At 52.2% G+C, this 17,191-nt stretch overlaps 1 protein-coding gene across 10 annotated transcripts in view; it reads left to right on the plus strand.

Annotated features, from left to right (window-relative positions):
* FAM178B (family with sequence similarity 178 member B) overlaps positions 1-17,191 on the plus strand; it is a 114,346-nt gene that overhangs the window by 53,137 nt on the left and 44,018 nt on the right. For all 10 annotated transcript variants that reach the window (XM_047745990.1, XM_047745989.1, XM_047745991.1 and 7 more), the window contains one exon: positions 11,602-11,707. In XM_047745990.1, coding sequence (XP_047601946.1) covers positions 11,602-11,707 — 106 coding nt within the window. The remainder of the gene's footprint in view (positions 1-11,601; positions 11,708-17,191) is intronic.

Genomic DNA, 17,191 nt, shown 5'->3' on the forward strand with positions numbered 1-17,191 from the left:
ATTTTATTTATTATTTGACAGAGAGAGAGACACAGGGAGAGTGGGAACACAAGCAGGGCAGAGGGAGAGGGAAGAGCAGGTTTCCTGCTGAGCAGGGAGCCCAATGCAGGGCTCGATCCCAGGACCCTGGGATTATGACCTAAGCAGATCAGCACCCAGGTGCCCCTCATCCTTTTTTTATTTGTGTGTCAAAAGTAGCTCATCCTCGGGGCGCCTGGGTGGCTCAGTGGGTTAAGCCGCTGCCTTCGGCTCAGGTCATGATCTCAGGGTCCTAGGATCGAGTCCCACATCGGGCTCTCTGCTCAGCAAGAAGCCTGCTTCCCTCTCTCTCTCTCTCTCTGCCTTCCTCTCCGTCTACTTGTGATCTCTCTCTGTCAAAAAAAGGAAAAAAAAAAAATCTTAAAAAAAAAAAAAAAAGTAGCTCATCCTCTCCTTTTTTTTTTTTTTTTTTTTTTTTAAGATTTTATTTTAAAGTAATCTCCACACCCAGCATAGGGCTCGAACTCACAGTCATGAGATCAGGAGTTACGTGCTCCACCGATTGAGCCAGACAGGCGCCCCATTAGCTCATCTTTTTTAAATTCACTTTTTAACATGTTATATCACAAACATGGCATATTAGCATCAAGGTACATTTGTAGAGCTTATAAATGTGTATTTGTTAGAGGTATACATTTAAAAAAATTTAATGATGGATATGTACCATCAAAAAAGTTTTGGAGGGGCGCCTGGGTAGCTCAGTAGTTTGAGCCTCTGCCCTTGGCTCAGGTCATGATCTCAGGGTCCTGGGATCGAGTCCCGTTTTGGGCTCTCTGCTCAGCAGGGAGCCTGCTTCCCCCTCTCTCTCTGCCTGTTTCTTGGCCTCCTTATGCTCTCTCTCCCACTCTGTCAAATAAATAAATAAAATCTTAAAAAAAAAAAAAGATTTGGAGAGCAGCAGAAGCATTCATTGATTGGAGCTGCAGGCTGATGCCTTCCTGGGAATTTTGACATAATGTGGGAACCTGGGGATGCACGACGGGTGACAGAGCATAGGATGGGGTGGATGACGTGGATACAGGATGTCTGACAGTCACTCCCTTGGGAAGACCCCTACAGCAGCATGCAGCAGCATCAGGACACGGAAGGAACTTGGCTGTCCGACTGACCAAGTCCTCCTTCAAAGGGCCAGCACTGAGCACTCAGAATTTCAGAGTTTTCAGGGTCGGCAGCAAGAACAGAGGTGGAGCACTGGGTGTAGAATGGATACTCGAAATATGATAGCTATTAGCAGGGCAAAAATGTATTTCTACATGACTCAGAGATGGCTAGATAAACCAAAGGAGCCAAGCAGCACAAATACTCTGCTCCCTCTTCTTCTTCTTTTTTTTTTTTTTTAAATAAAGACTTTATTTATTTATCTGACAGAGATGCAGCAAGAGAGGGAACACAAGCAGGGGGTGTGGGAAAGGGAGAAGCAGGCTTCCCGTGGAGCAGGGAGCCTGATGTGAAGCTTGATCCCAGGACCCTGGGATCATTACCAGAGCCGAAAGCAGACACTTAATGACTGAGCCACCCAGGCACTGGCTCTTCCCTCGTCTTAGTTCCTCTAGTTTTGTTTTGGCCGTTCCTATCTCACTGTATTCTCAGATGATTGGTTTTTGTTTGTCTTTTCTCAGGTGGTTTCTAAGCAGTCAAAAATCCCTTAGTCTATCTATTCGGTTGACACTTTGCGCCCTTCACTGTCTCTCATTAGGGGTTGTCCTCACTTCCCCTGACCTGCCTCTCATGGTGCAGGGGAGAGTTTCCCTCTGGGTGGTTGGAGCAACCCATCCAGAGCGTCCGGCAGCCTCCCAGGATAGAGGCCCTGCTGAGAACAGCTGCCCCTTGGGCTCCACACAGCCTGGGATCCCATGTCCCATGGTAGCAGTGGTGGCCATCCACGTGCAAGGAGCACTCCTGTACGGGGCCCAGAGCCCAAGCCCTCCGTTCATGTGAGGGTGACCTTCACTCCTCACTTCACAGAGCAGGTGCCTCTCTCCCTGGGCCAAGGAGGCAAGCTGGGATCCAGCTACACTCTTAATCCCCACACTGGTACTGCGAGAACACGGTGCAGACCCAAAGGAGCGGGCAAACCCTGTGAGGACCACCTTGGAGAGCCCGGCCCCCTCAGAGCTGTCATTTGCTGGGCCCAGCCCCTTCAAAGTCTCCAGTTGGAACGTGACAATAACAGTAATTCAACTTCAGAATTGATCCTCATTTCAAAAACATATTATTGTCTGTAGTGATCGTAAAAGTTGTTTCCTTGAAAATAATAGCTCACGTTTCTAGAGAGCTTGTGCCAGACCTGAGTGCCGGGCCCAGCCTATCTCATTTAATCACCACAGCAAAAGCCTCCAAGTAGATACTGTGATTTTCCCTTTTCCTAACCAGGGGGCTGGAAAGCCCAAGCTTCACACAATTTTCATGACCCACAGCCTCCTGGGGGACGCGGACCCCCGGTTCTAGCTCATTTATCACTTTATCTTCTTCTTTGTCTTGCTGTCTGTGCTCTAGAGTGCAGGGCCTGTGGCTTTGCTTGCCTTCGTTTTACCTTCTCTTGAGTTCCTGGTGGCTCCAGCAGCCGGGATGCAGTAGACTCGGGCTGTATTCTTTGGATGTGCAGTTGAGTGTCGGGAATGTGTGCCTTGTCCGCAGCGAGACATCAACATCTTTTCCCACCAGCCCCACTGATCCTGTGCTGTCAGGCAACTTTGAAGCTGTGTGCGCGGGCCAGACTCCAGACATGCTGTCCAGCTGTCCAAGGTCAGAAAGCGGGATCTGCTGGCCCTGTGAGGAACAGGTGTGTGTGTGATACCCCAGCCCAGCCAGCGTCTCCCTCATGTCTCTGCCAGGTGGGTCAGCACCTCCAACACGGTGACGACAGTGCCTGGCATGAACTTTTTTTTTTTTTTTTTTTAAATTTGACAGAGAGAGAGAGATCAAGATCACAAGCAGGCAGAGAGGCAAGCAGAGAGAGGGGGAGGCAAGCTGAGCAGAGAGAGGCAAGCTGAGCAGGGAGCCCGATGTGGGGCTCGATCCCAGGACTCTGAGACCATGATCTGAGACGAAGGCAGAAGCTTAACCCACTGAGCCACCAAGGTGCCCTCTGGCATGAACTTTTAAAGCTCCCAGGTGCTTCTCATGTGCAGTCAGGCAGAGAGAGAGCCAGGTTATGAGGACTTTGGCCAAGTGCATAAACCTCACGCAGTAATATGGTGAGCACTTCTTCATGTTAGTCTCTCAGACCCTGATCAAAAATCTCCATGGCTCCACTAGGACACAGCCTCTAGCCCCAGTTTTCAGCTGTATCTAAGCTTTAAAAAGGACCAAGGCTGGGGTCCTGCCCTCGGAGACTGGCCTGGAGTATAGCCCAGGGAGGGGCATTTTAAAACCTCCCCCAGATGATTGCAGTAAACAGGGGGGCTGAGGACCTCTGAGCTCCTGCACCTTGAGAGCAAGGCTGAAAGCTGTGGGTGTGCGGGGAGCTGGGGCTGCCTTCCCTGGGCTCCTCCCCACGCCCATCCCACCCCAGTCATCCCCCAGAGCATGTGTGGCTGGGTCCCTGTGTGCCGTTCTGGAGTGAGGGCCACGGCTTTCATTAGCTCAGTAGTTTCCCAATGTAGCTGCATTTCAGAATCCCTTGGGATTTCTTTTTTAATTCTAGAGCCCAAGCTAGGCTAATTAAACCACAGTAGTGGGGCACTGTGGGGGACAGCTGACAATAGCTTGTGAAGCTGCTCCCAAAGAGATTCCAGAATGTGTGCACAAGTCTGAGAACCACTGCATTCAGTTCTCAGCTGAGTCCTTGACCCAGAATGCAGCGAACCCCATCTAAGATCCCTTAGATGGCGGGGAGGGGCCACCAACACTGCTGTAGTGGGAGGGAGACCTTTTCCGCTGTTCCCTTTTCTCAAGAGTTCCTTATTTTTGTTGTTGTTGTTTAAAGATTTATTTATTTAGGAGAAAGTGAGCATGAGCAGGAGGTGCAGAAGGAGAGGGAGAATCCCAAGCGAACTCCAGGCTGAGCACAGAGCCCAACACGGGGTTTGATCCCACAACCCAGAGATCAGACCCAAGCTGAAACCATGAGTCAGATGCTCAACACACTGTGCCACCTAGGTGCCCCAGTTGCTGTTGTTTTAGAACAGTTTTAGGCTTATAGAATATTTGATCAGAAAGCAGTTCCTTATGACTCCCTCGGCCTACCAGCACCGCCCCCAGCGCACACTAGTTTCTTCTATTGACATCTTGCATTTGTACGGTGTTAGGATTGATGAGGCACTATTGATACATTATCATTAACTGAAGGCTATTGTTGAAATTAGGGTTTACTCTGGAGCGCTTCGGTGGCTTCGGCAGTCAAGCGTTCAACTTTTGATTTCGGCTCAGGTCATGATCTCAAGGTCCTGAGATCAAGTCCCACATGCGCTGGGCTCCATGTACAGCAGAGAGCCTGCTTGTCCCTCTGCCCCTTCCCCTGCTCTCTCTCTCTCTCTCTCTGTCTCAAATAAGTAAATCTAAATAATATTAGTGTTCACTCTGTGTGTGTACATTCTGTGGGTTTTGGTAAATGTATGACGTGTGTCCATCATTCCTGTATCATACAGAGTAGTCTCGCTGCTCTGAACATCCTCTGTGCTCCCCCTGTTCATTCCTTCCCCTCCCCGTCCAAACCCTGTTAGCCCCGGATCTCTTAGTGGTCTCTAGAGTTTTCCTTTTCCAGAACGTCATCTAGCTAGAATCATGCAGTATGTGGACTTTTGGGACAGGCTCCTTTCCCTTAGCAATATGTATTGGAGGTTTCTCCGTGCCTCTTCGTGGCTTCCGAGCTTATTTCTTCTTGCCACTCGGTAGTAATCCACGGCCTGAATGTACCACGGTTTGCTTAGCCATTCACCTACTGAAGGATATTTTGTAGTTTCCAGTTTTTGACAACTACGAGTAAAGCTGCCGTAAACATTCCTGTGCGGCTTTCTGTGTGGGCATACATTTTCAGTTCATTTGGGTAAATACCAAGGAGCACAATTACAGGATTGTATGGCAAGAGTGTTTTTAGTTTTGTAAGAAACCACCAGACGGTCTTCCAAAAGGGCTCTTTCGCATTCCCACCAGCAAAAATGAGAGTTCCCGTTGCTCCACAGCCTTGTCAGCGTTTGGTATCTTTTGTTTCATTTTAGGTAGATATCAGGAATATTCCAGAAATCTCAGGTTCAGAAATCCAAAGTGAGAGAAATCCTGAAGGGCCATGCATTCAGGGACATTACTGGGAAGCTCTTGATTGACTCTAAATCCGTCTCAGATTCTTGCTTTTTAAATGTGAGAGGGTGGTTTGCTCCTGCCTTCCTGAGTCATACTGAGGGGGCCTTGTATCATTAAAAATAACCCAATAGTGCATCCTGAGGTAGGAAAGTGAGGAATTGGTTGCCTAGAGTAGAGACACGACAGCTGGGCCTCTGGCAGCCATCCTGGACCATGAGGCGATCTTAAGGAGAGGCACATGCTGAGAAGGGCAGAGCAGAAGGGCACCCAAGATCCTACAGATCAGTCAGGTCCCTGCACCAGTGTGGGCCACCTGCTTCTAGACTTTTTCAGCAGAAAGAAATAAAATTCTAGCTTATCTAAGCCCAGGTAGGTTTTCTGTTTTGTTTTTGGTCTTTTTGTTATTTTTCAGCAGAACCTAGTTCTAGCAGCTCTGGTGGTTCGGTGGTTTGGCACAATGCAAGTCTGTCCTACACAGGGGGGCCAGCAATGCTCCATGGTGTTAGGTGTCACCAGGCAGTGGTGTCAGTTACAGAGGGCAGGAGAGAGAAGAGGTGGCCTGGGGAAGGCCTCACCTACCCTATACACACCCTCACGCCCATGAACAAAAGTACCAGGGGCTGACAAGGACTCTGTGTCAGGGCGGGGTGGGGGTGTGGTTGAGCTGGATGGGTGCTCTGTGTGTGTGTGTGTGTGTGTGTGTGTGTATGGGTACTGTATGTCTGGTGTGTATGTCTGGTGTGTGTCATGATATGTGCAGTATGTGTACAGATGGGGGTGTGTGCATAGTATGGGTGTGGTATAGGTGTGCACAAGTGTATGTGTAGATGGGTGTTGTGTGTATCTGTAGTATATGGTGTGCATGTATAGGGGTGTGTGTGTGTGGTGAGGGGTGTGTGGGTTTATATGTCTGTGAGTGTGTAATGGGTGTCTATGGGGAGGTGTGCATGGTGGGTGGATTTGGGGGTGCATGTGTGTGTGAGGGTGTGTGTGTGTGTGTGTGTGTGTGTGTGTAGTGGGTGGATATGGGATGCATGTGTGTGTGAGGGTGTGTGTGTGGCGGGTGGATTTTGGGGTGCGTGTGTGTGTGAGGGTGTGGGGGTGGGGGGTGTCAGCTGGATTACAACAAGGCAGGCATGGGGTTGTAGGGGCACCAGCAGGAGGGCCTTAGCTCAGGGTGAGCAGGTAGGAAAGGGAAAGCGAAGGGGACATTGGGATGGGTTGCATGGCAGAAAGAACAAAAGGAAGACTGGAAAGAATGTGGGTATAGCCATCTGGAGAAGGAGCCAGTGGGTATGGGAGGCTAGAAGAGCGACTGGGTCTGAAGCTTATCTGGCGGCCCCAGGCATGCTTCTGTCCCTGGTGAGAGGCAGAGCCAGGCCCAGGACAATGCCAAGCTCCTTCCCCTGCTTACATTGTAGTTGGGCCAATGAGATGCGCACGTTTTTAAAGTACAAACTTGATGGAATTTTGTGTATTTACCACATACAGGGATTCCTTCGATCACATCGCTCCATCCTCCTGAGACCACTTGCTTCCAGGCAGGGTGGGTGTGGTGAGGGCAGGCAGGGCCCGAGGACCCAGAGGGGGTCCCACAGGGCCAGTGGAGAATGTTGTTGGCTTTGAACAGGATAGAAATCAAAGTGAGCCAGGAGGAAGTGAGACCAGAGTTGATCCAGTAGCATCAGTCATAGAGTATACCAGATGGGTTGTGCGAGGGGCTCAGAAGGGAGAGGAGAGAGAGTCTTTCCTTTGCTTGGGCTCTGGGCTTTTCATTGAGGATGGTGCCCATGTACTCTCAGGAACCCAGGAACTGGTGAGAACAAGGACAAGGGTCCAGGTGTCCTCCACAAGTCACTTATGCCCAGGAGCCATGGGATCTTAGTGTCAAGATGTCTAAGGTTGTGAGTCTGGAATAGGTACCTGAGGACCCCACCCAGTCCCTCCTTGGATGTTATCGACTATGCCGGAAAACTCCAAAGAAATCATGCACACCTTGACCTTTACAGTTAGGACCTATGTTATTTGTACTCTAAGGTGTGTGCAAGGTGGGGCTGCAGTTCCTAGCAAGAACAGAAACAGGGAGAGGAGCAAAAAGTTCTTTCCCTGTCTCACGTGGGTCTGCCTCCTGCTTTCTGTCCTTAGCCTCTCACCCCTGGGCATCGCACCCCTCTAGCACCCTGGGTTCCTGGCTGGGCCCAAAAAACAAGGAATGGCGGCCTGGCCTCAGGGTGCACCCAGGGCTCCTCCTTCTGTCTCTAGCTCCCCCTGCCTCCACCCCCACAGCATCCCAACTGCCTTTCATTCCCAGCCATTTATAACACCTGGCTTCATTTGGTGTGTTTATTCTTCATGTGTTTTGTCGGTTTCCCTGCTCAACCATCAGCTCCATGAGACCAGGACTTTGTCTCTTTTGTTCACTGCTGGGCCCCCAGCATTTAGAAGAATGCCTGGTGTCCAGTTACTGTTTACTGAGCAGTGAAAAGTTTAAATGACAGGCTGAAGCTGATTGCCTAAAGCCAGTGATATTGAGACACGTGTAAATTTAAATACAGAAGGTCAGAGGGAAGTTGAGTAACCACAATTGGGAGGACAAGAAATGGTGAGGGGGCGCCTGGGTGGCTCAGTCGGTTAAGCGTCTGACTCTTAACCTGTTTTGCTCAGGTCCTGATCTCATGGCTCATGGGATGGAGTCCTGGCTCCGTGCTCAGGGCGGAGTCTGCTTGGATTTCCTTTCCCTCTGCCCTCCCCCACTCCAGCATGTGCACTCACTCCCATTCTCTCTCTCAAATAAACAAATAAATCTTTTTTTTAAAAATGTAAGACTTGTTAAAAAGAAAACCACAGACCCAGGATGGCGACACTTAGGCCAAGTCCCCAAACCGGGGCTTAAAACCTAACCTAACTACAGTTTCTGCCTCCCTCCCCACCCTCGTAAGTCTGTCAGGCATATTCTGATAGACGTCAATGAGGTAATCTATCTGTATAACAAGACCCCCTACCTTCCCCCTAAGGGAAGGTTACCTTGCAGGGAACAATCCTCTTTTCTTTCGTTAATAACATTCTTGCCCCACCTTCCTTCCTATAAAAACCCTTCCATTTTGTTCAACTCCTTGGAGCTCCCCGCTCCCTGCTAGGTGGGGTCCTGCCTGATGGCAGAATGGCTTAATAAAGCCAATTGGGTCTTCTTAACTGGGTTTGATTATGTTCAACAGATAGTAAGCTTCCCCTCAAAGTCGTGAAGCCCACGCTCCAGTTGGGATCTGGGCTCAAGTCTGATGAGGTAGTTGCTTACTTTTCCTGAGGAATAAGCACCTCCCTATTATGGCTGATGGGGACACCCCTCCTGGAGAATTGTGGGGTCAAGATGGCGTCAAGAATCGGGACCCAGGCAGATGGTTGGCCCTCCCAAGGCAGCCACCCTGAACATTCATTAGCTATTGGATTTGGGGTTCCGGGGAGGGGGAGAAAGAGACCAGAGTCGTGCAGACCCTGTTCCCTGTCATCAACCCTCTAAGGCCCAGAACGGGATCTGCTGTGTGGGAAGGGGTGATGGAGGCCTGTGGAGGGGAGTTGCTGGGCCAGCACGTCAAGCCGAGGGAGGTTCTTGGGATGTGTGTGTGGTTTTCCCATTCCCTGACAGTGGTGCCAGGAGAGTGGAGGCGGTGGTGTTACGTGAAGTAACGCTTCTTCTGAGGCACAGATGGAAAAGTCACTTTTATTTTAGGCCCCGTGCTTTTCCTCCCCTGCCTTCCCCCAGAGCATGGGTTCCATCCCAGGAGAACCACCCAGAGGGCTGCTTCCAGACTCTCAGCCTCTAAGCAGAGCCCGGGAGCTCAGGGCTGCCAGCACTGGCATTTTAAAAAGGCACAGGGCCCCCGCTGCTCCCCTGGGGAATGGCCTCCAGGGACTGTGGTGTGGGTGTGGAGGAGCAGAGGGAGGGAGCTAGAGCTGGCAGCCTGGCTGAGTTCTGTTCTGTGTCAGCTCTCCGGAAAACCCCCCTTCCGGACACTCCGTGCTTAGGAGAAGCTGAGAGCATGGCCTAGTTACAAGCAGTGTTAATTACGCGCTCTCCGGCACCTGTCGTCATCCTCGTTGTCCTCATCACTTAACCAATTTGCAGTGCTGTTGATGGGGCCTGATACATCCCGAGGCAGCCCAGGCCCCTTGCTCTGAAACTTCTCCTCACCTGTCAGCCGGGGTCAAGCAGTGGTGCAGAGCCTTTCCCAGGTGGGGGCAGGGAAGGGGACAGTGCTCGGCTCCACCTTTGGAGCGGGCACCTGCAGCCTCTGCTCCCAAGGGGCTTTAAACAAGCAGCAGATGCACCTGCACGGGCTGAGGAGGGAGGTTGAGGGCAGCCGTGCACAGCACCCTTTGGGGTCCTACACTGCTGGCAGGCTGTCCCCCCTCCCCACCCCAGCTGGGTCTCCAGGGCCTCACCCTAGGCCAATTCTCTTTGCACACACATCCTCCCTCCCTGGAAAGTTCATCAGCCCGCCCACACGTGCGTGTGCGAACGTGCACAATCCCCCAAGGGGCCTGGTAAACAGCGCGCGCTCGCTCTCTCTCTCTCTCTCTCTCTCTAGTGGAATCTCAATTGTGTTTTGCAGACTTCATTCTTCTCAGCTCGTTTGTGAAGCGGGCAAGGGGTATCATTACTCTTACTTGTTAAGTTGCCTGAGAGGAAAAAAACACAAAGTTTTTCCTCCTCCCAGAGTCTAATTACTTGTTGGGTGAGCCCCGACCCATATACATTTCTAAAGAGAGAGACACCGGATGCCAGCGGAAGAGAGGGCCTTGGACCGGGTTCAGAGACCCTCTGACAGCCATACCAGACTGTTGCCACAACTTCTCCAGGTGTTGAGGATGCTTTGTTTCTCACCTTGAGCTGCCATACTCTTCCATGCTTCTCTGCCATGGTAGTTTTTGTCCCTTTGCGGGCTACCTGCTTCCTTTCCTGTGACCTGTGCCATGTTCCTTCCCACCCGCACCCTCACCCCCGCCCCACCCCCCACCCCCAGCCTCCAGTGAACTGGAGTAGGGTCCTCTGAGTAGGCTCTGCACCTTTCACCTGCTTTGCTTTTGAATACACTCTCCTGTATTTATTTCTCTGCCTGGCTCCCCTCTCTCCTAGACTGTGAGCTCCCTGAGGTCCAAGGTCTTCCCCGCCTAAACCCTGCCACCTTTTTATCCCGGGCTCCTGGAATGGTTCCAGCACACGGGAGGACCCACTGAAGTGGGCCTTTCAGAGGGAACTCTTACCCCCAGAATGGTTAGGGCAACCACCTGCTGCTAACAGCCTATTTCACCCCATTTCCAAGCTCTTGATTCCGCCTCATCTGTCAAAGTCGACATCCGTCAATATCTCTGACGTCGCCAGCTGGTCTTCAGTTTCCCTCCCCACCCTCCAGGCACTCCGTGTGCAGAGTGGGCCCTGCCCTCATGGAATTTACATTCTAATGGGGAGACAGAGAAGAGAGGCCCCTATATCAATCAGTAAGATGCTGTAGAGGAAGGACTGGTGTGGAGACGTGGACTCCGCCTTTCGGTGGGGTGTGGAGAGGTCAGGAGCCTGTGGGAGGCAGACAGGATTGCAGCCATCTTTGGGAAATAGGATCCTCCACACTGGTTTTTGTTTTTCTAGTTTCCTGGTTCTGAAAAATGTCCTTAAGTAGTCTGACAGAAGAAAGCCCCGAGTCCGGAGGGTTTTCCTTCACTGTTGGTGAGGTCAGATTACCGGTCATATTTTGTCAGACTAGTCAAGAGACAGTGCTACCTTGAGCTCAGGCTGGCTGCGGAGACACGTCCTAGGCTGTGGGGAGGGCCCTGGGCTGGAATCCTGGACCTGGCAACACCCCGCTGTTGCTGCAAGGACAGCGCCGAGTCAGCACGAAGCCCGGAGCTGGCCTCAGCCCTTAGCGGCGAAGGGCCCGGGGCTGCTGAGACTTGTGTCTTCTGCGTCTCGCAGTTCTGAGGCCTGTGGTTTAGGTCTCTTCATCGGGCTCCACTCTGGGCAGCTCAGCACCCCGACAGCTGCCTGATGGAGCGGGTCAGGGCACCATCATCCCTGGGCCCTTGCACTTCAAGGTGGCCAGAGCTTAAAGACAGGAGAATGAACGACCAAGTTCCCAAAGCTCCAACGCATGTCTCAAAACCCCTGGTTGCTGGATTCCTCCAGAAAACACCTGCGGTGCCCAACAAGGCAGGAACAGGTCCTCTTGGGCTAAGCTGTCCAGGGGCTATCACACCCTGCCCTCCCATGGGAGTAGTGTGCTGTATCCATCCGCTGTCCCTGACCCTCTGCACTCCTTGGCCTGACAGATGGAGACAAGAGATGGTGGTGCCCCTCGCTGCAAGAGGTCATGGAAACATTCCACAGCTTGGGAGCCTGCAGCCCTGCGCTGGACCCCAGTCAGCCCGGTGAGAGGTGAGTACTTCCCCTTCCTCGCTGTCCTTTCCCATTCCTTCGACACTGTGTATCTCCCCTCCAGCCCCTCAACTTGTCCACCTTAGATACATACAGGTTTTTCCCTATCAGTTACACCTCCGTCAAAATGGTAAAACAAAACAAAACGAAACATTAGCCGAGAAAGATGCATTCTTCTCAACGTGTATTCATGCTAAAAAATATTCAAGTATTTCCTATTCTAGAAAGGTAATACAGCATAATGGGCCATTCGTTGTACAAAACTATCCATCTTATTATTGTTTGTGGTCTGTATCCTCAACTCCATAAGCACTGTGAGTTAGAAAAATGGAAGATTCTCTCTGATTAGTATTTGAAATTGTGTGCATTTGGGGAGAGTAAAAAAAATTTCCCAAACTCAGGCTCTTAGCCCCCATGCTGAAGCCATCTGAGGGATTCTAGAACAACCACACACGAGTACCCATGGATATGGGCATCACACCACGAATGGCGAACGTTCCGGTAATTGACCCTGCTCCCAGCTTCAGGAGACAGAAGAACGAGGCACGGGTGGGTCCTGCTGCTTGGGCTGACATCTGTTCCTGCCCCTCAGTGACTCAGAGCCCTCCCTGCTCCTCCTCTTCCAGGACATGTCCCAATCTCTCTGGTCTACCTCCAAGCCTCAATTTTGGCCCATTACCTAATAACAACCCATGGCCAGCAAGGCACAATCTTGCATGTAATTTCCACAATGGCCCATTTTGTTTTGTGGGTGCCCTCTTTGTGCACTGGGCTGGGTTGGGGGGTGGGTACTAATTTGCATGCCCATTGTCCCTGCCCTCTAGGAACAGAGCCATACAATATGTAAATGACTATTGTTGGGTGGACAGTGATTAGGTCTAGGTTGTAAAAGTGTTGCATATTGTAAACTTGTTCTACAAATTATATTACATTCAAACTCTCTCTTGATGATTCTTTGAGAAGATTTAACAGGGTGTTTAGAGCCCTGGACAGGCTGTTACACGGGAGCCCAGCACCCCTGTTCTGGTGACAAATCTTTGGGCCCCAGGAGGTGCAGGGACCCTTTTCCTTGCTGTGGCGGGCAGGTGGGTGTTCCTGCACAGGGAAGGCCAACACTTTCATAAGAACCTGTTCCACGACTGTGTTTAGTAATTGCCTGCCAAACCAAACCAGACCAAACCACACTTGCTCAGCTATAAATACCCCACGCATGTGCCAGCCTGCCTCGCTCCTGCCTTGCTCCTGCCCCTTTCCCTTCCCGCGGAGTTCCACATCTGGTGTAATAAGCCGCTTGCCTCTTCCCCAACACAGAGCTTCAATCACACCGCCTTCTAGAAGGAGTCAGGGGAAGAATTACACTTAGAAAAACAAATGCAGGTGGGAGGGGGGCTGAGGAGCCTGTGGGGTTTGGAAGAGCTATTTCTAACTGTCCTGATGAGCACTTGGTGTCCACCTGGAAAGTGGGAGGTGCCACTGCAGACAGAGGCTTATAACCACCCAATTTACTCCACGCCCTGCAAAGCGCCACTTTCTCCCCCGCCCTTCTCCCTTCCCCCAGGATTCCATGGCTTCCTGCTCCTTGTGCGTCGTCCGGGACAAATCCATCCTCTCTGGAGGCCATGGTGGGGGTTGGGGGGCACAGGTGGGCATCAGAACAATGGCTGTGTAAATCTGCCACCTGAAATTCTTGGGAACACAAAGCCCGGCACGCAGACTTCCAGCTCAACCAGGCAGTTTGCCCTGTGTGAGAGGAAGGCAAACCCACGTGGTCCCAGAGTGTCGTCAGAGCTGCGTGGTCAGTCACATCACCAGACGTGCCATTTGGACACCCTTCCTCTTCCCTTGGGCCTCATGTTGTTGGCCCCGTTTCCCCGGAGAGGCCTCAGAACTGGCCCAGAGGAGCTGGCCGATGGCTTCAGGGCTGACTTGCTTATTGTGGCCCTGTGGAGGTCTTTCTGCCTGAACACAGCCTCTTTTTGAAATGCAAACACATCCTGGAGACCCTTCTGGTGCCCTCTCCGAGATGTGAGGTAGCAGAGATGCCTGGGTGGGTTACCCGGGCTGCTCGCTGGCCTCTGCAGTTGGGGAGGCTCTGGAAGTCATAGGGTTGGAAGAAAGCTCTTCTAACTGCTCAGGAAGATCTGGGAAGGTTCGGGCATCTCCTCCACTGGGGGAATGGAATCCTTCATAGACACATGGACCACAAGAGGAACATCAGGGCAGGCTGCCTTCTCCCCAGTGTCTTCCTCATCCTGTTTCTGACCAAGCTCAAGTTCATCCCATGCCAGCTGGCTCCACGTCACCCACTGCTCTGCAGACTTCCAGGGATGTCCTGATCTAGCGCTCCTTGGAGAACAGGTGCTCTGGGGCCCCTCCAGGGCACCCACAGAGCCCTCACATTGGCCAAGGTTGGAAATGAGGGGTGGAGATATCACTGCACGTGGCCCCACACCTGGGCTGTCTTTTTAGTGTCTGTGGGAAAGATTGTCTTTCTTTCACCATTTGTTCTTAATCTCAGATTTCCTTGAAACCCATCACCATCATCGAATGCTTCAAGGTCTTCTTTCAAACCATGCAGTCTTTCTCCCGCTGGACCGTGCGATGTCCACCTCATTGCAAACACAGTAGCCCTCTGCCCGGTGACGAGACTGGGGAGGGAGGAATCAGGAGGGTCTCTGGGGGCAAAAGGGCAAAAGAGGGACCAGAGCCGAACACCCGACCAGGAAGCAGAGGCAAAAGCTTGAGGGGGTTGTGCCGCACGGCTACGCAGACACTCTCCATCACGGGCCCCGGTCTCACCTTGGAAGGCAGGGAAGGCCCTTGGTCACCAACAGCTGGTCTTCCAAGGCTGCTTCCAGCTTACAAAAGCCCAGCTGAAAGTCCAAGTCAGATACACAGGACTGGCCCACCAAACTGCCATAGGCAGGTGCTGGGAACCTCCATCCACTCTGTTCTCTGAAAGGGCAGCCTGGTGCAGAGGCCAAAGGGGTAACTCCATGACAGTTAATCCATTGAAAGGGTATCCTATCCAGTGTGGGGGAGGCTGGTCAGTGGCCATCTCAGGACACTGTAATCTGACCCAGGTAAAACATACTCCTTTCCCTTCCCATTAGCTCAGCATCGATTCGCCTTCGCTGCATTGACCTCAGCTCGTAGGGCCTGGACGGGTCCAGTCTGGTTCAGCAGTACAAGCCCAGGGGAGAGCATTGCCTGCAGGGTGGGGCCCCGACCCCTGGGTGCCTTGAGGATGGCTCACGGTTACAGAGGTGCTGTGATCATCCGCCTGTCTTATCATCCCCCTGCTGAGAATGTCAGTGTACCCTACAGACTGTAACTTAGTACGGTTTTCAACCCTTGGGGAAAACGAATCTAGAAACAGGGGTAGAGGTCAGTGACATGCCCCTCTTAAGATTACTTGTGAGTGTAGAACAGTGTCATCATAACCCAACCTCCAGCTCCCGGGTGTTGGCCACAGGCTGAGCCCGAACCCAGCCAGCTGGAGGTCGGGGCTGAGGGGCAGGGCTGACACAGAAAAAGTGCTTTGTCGATGGAGTCCAGTGGTGGGACCGTCACCTTGCTCTTAACCTGTGAAGTCCAGGAGGGGCACGGGGTGGCTAGGCTGTGAAGGCCTGTGCTCTGGGGCCTCCCGCTCAGAGTGTGGAGATGGAGGCCTGGGCATCAGTGGGTGCCACATCCCAGAATAGCAGTCACAGATGCAGCTGGTCCAGTGAAGTGGTTCCTCAGAGCCTCGGAAAGGGAAGGGACAGAGTACCCCGTTACATTGCCTGCTGTGCCCAAGGAGAGGTGGTGCTGGAAATGCTGGAGCACGCATTGGGAGTCTGTCAGGCCTCTCCACTTGCCACAGACACACTTCCCTCCCCAGCTCACGTTTTCCACACTCCTGCTGCCTCTGGCAGCGCCAGCCTGTCGGAAAGCCCATTCCTCTTCAGCGGAGTCACAGTCAGTTCTGTGCCCGTCCCCACCCTTGGGGAAGTCTGAACGGGTTCCCACTCGAGCTTCTGGCCCCCACGCCTGCTCACAGGCTGGAGCGGACCAGAACACCCCTCCTGCATGGACACGGACCCAGCAGGTGCCCGGATGTGCACACGCAGCCTCACCCATTCCCTGGCCCTAATAAAGGCTGAACTCTGGAAGAATGGCCGAGCCCAGTCCTAACCCACTGCCCCTGCCCTGACTTCCGTGCGTGGTCACCAATTCCCCTAGTGCCTGGAGCTGGATTTCTCCTCCTTCCCCTCTGAGAAGCAGCACCAGTGTCAAGTAAAGAACACCAGAGACTCTTCCTGGAGCCTGCTGGAACGGAGGGCTGCCCCTTTGTCAGCAGTCAGGTGGCTACCGTCAAGGCTGCCCTGGTCAGCAGGGTTTCTGTACTCCATACCTTCGTTTGCGGAGAGCCCGCTGTTCTCGGGAGCTCCAAGCCAGTTGGTAAGAGTGGAGAAGTGGATGAGACGACACACAGAGCCTTGTCGCAAGCTCACCTCAACAGTGTCCAACAATCAGCAGTGTACACTGGACCAGAGAGCGAATCATTTAGTGAGACAGATGCTACTGTCTTCTGTCCAGCGAGTGGATATCTGGGAAGTTTGTGCAAGCGTGGTGCAGCTCTGCTATCCCCTGATGGCCCTCCCACCGGAAGGCCCTTGCCACTCTGAGTGTGACTCTAGTCTTTAAAGAGGTGTTGTTGTTGTTGTTTTCCTATGACCCTAAGCTCTAACTTCCTCTGAGCTCAACCAGATTTGTCTTGCACTGGGCAAAACTAGCCGTGTCGCTAGACAGCATGTTAGTGTGAGACCTGTGGAGGGGTTCTCAAAGATATTTCTACTTCGAATTTCCCCATATTACTGACTGACGTTGGAAACTAGCCCCCACATAAGCTACCATGTGGCGTACTTTTCCGCACATGCAAAGAGTCACTATACCGCTATGGACAGAGGCTATTCTTTTTTTCTTTTTTCTTTTTCTTTCTTTTTTTTTTTAAAGATTTTATTTATTTATTTGACAGAGAGAGATCACAAGCAGGCAGAGAGGCAGGCAGAGAGACAGGAGGAAGCAGGCTCCCTGCTAAGCAGAGAGCCCGACGCGGGACTCGATCCCAGGACTCCGAGATCACGACCCGAGCCGAAGGCAGCGGCTCAACCCACTGAGCCACCCAGGCGCCCTTCTTTTTTCTTTTTTTTTTAAGATTTTATTTATTTGACACAGAGAGAGTGAGGGAGAGAGACAGAGACAGAGACAGAGAGCCAGCACAAGTAGGGAGAACAGCAGGCAGAGGCAGAAGCAGGCTCCCTGCTGAGCAGGGAGCCTGATGTGGGGCTCAATCTCAGGACCCTGGGATCATGACCTGAGCCAAAGGCAGCTTCACTTCACTAACTTCAGCCCCTCACTTCACCGACTGAGCCACCCAGACGCCCAACAAAGAAATTTCTTGAGGAAGACTCTTTCGGGGCAATGGAGTAGGATCTTCTG

This window comes from Lutra lutra, chromosome 9 (assembly GCF_902655055.1).
Source record: "Lutra lutra chromosome 9, mLutLut1.2, whole genome shotgun sequence".
Classification (NCBI taxonomy): Eukaryota; Metazoa; Chordata; class Mammalia; order Carnivora; family Mustelidae; genus Lutra; species Lutra lutra.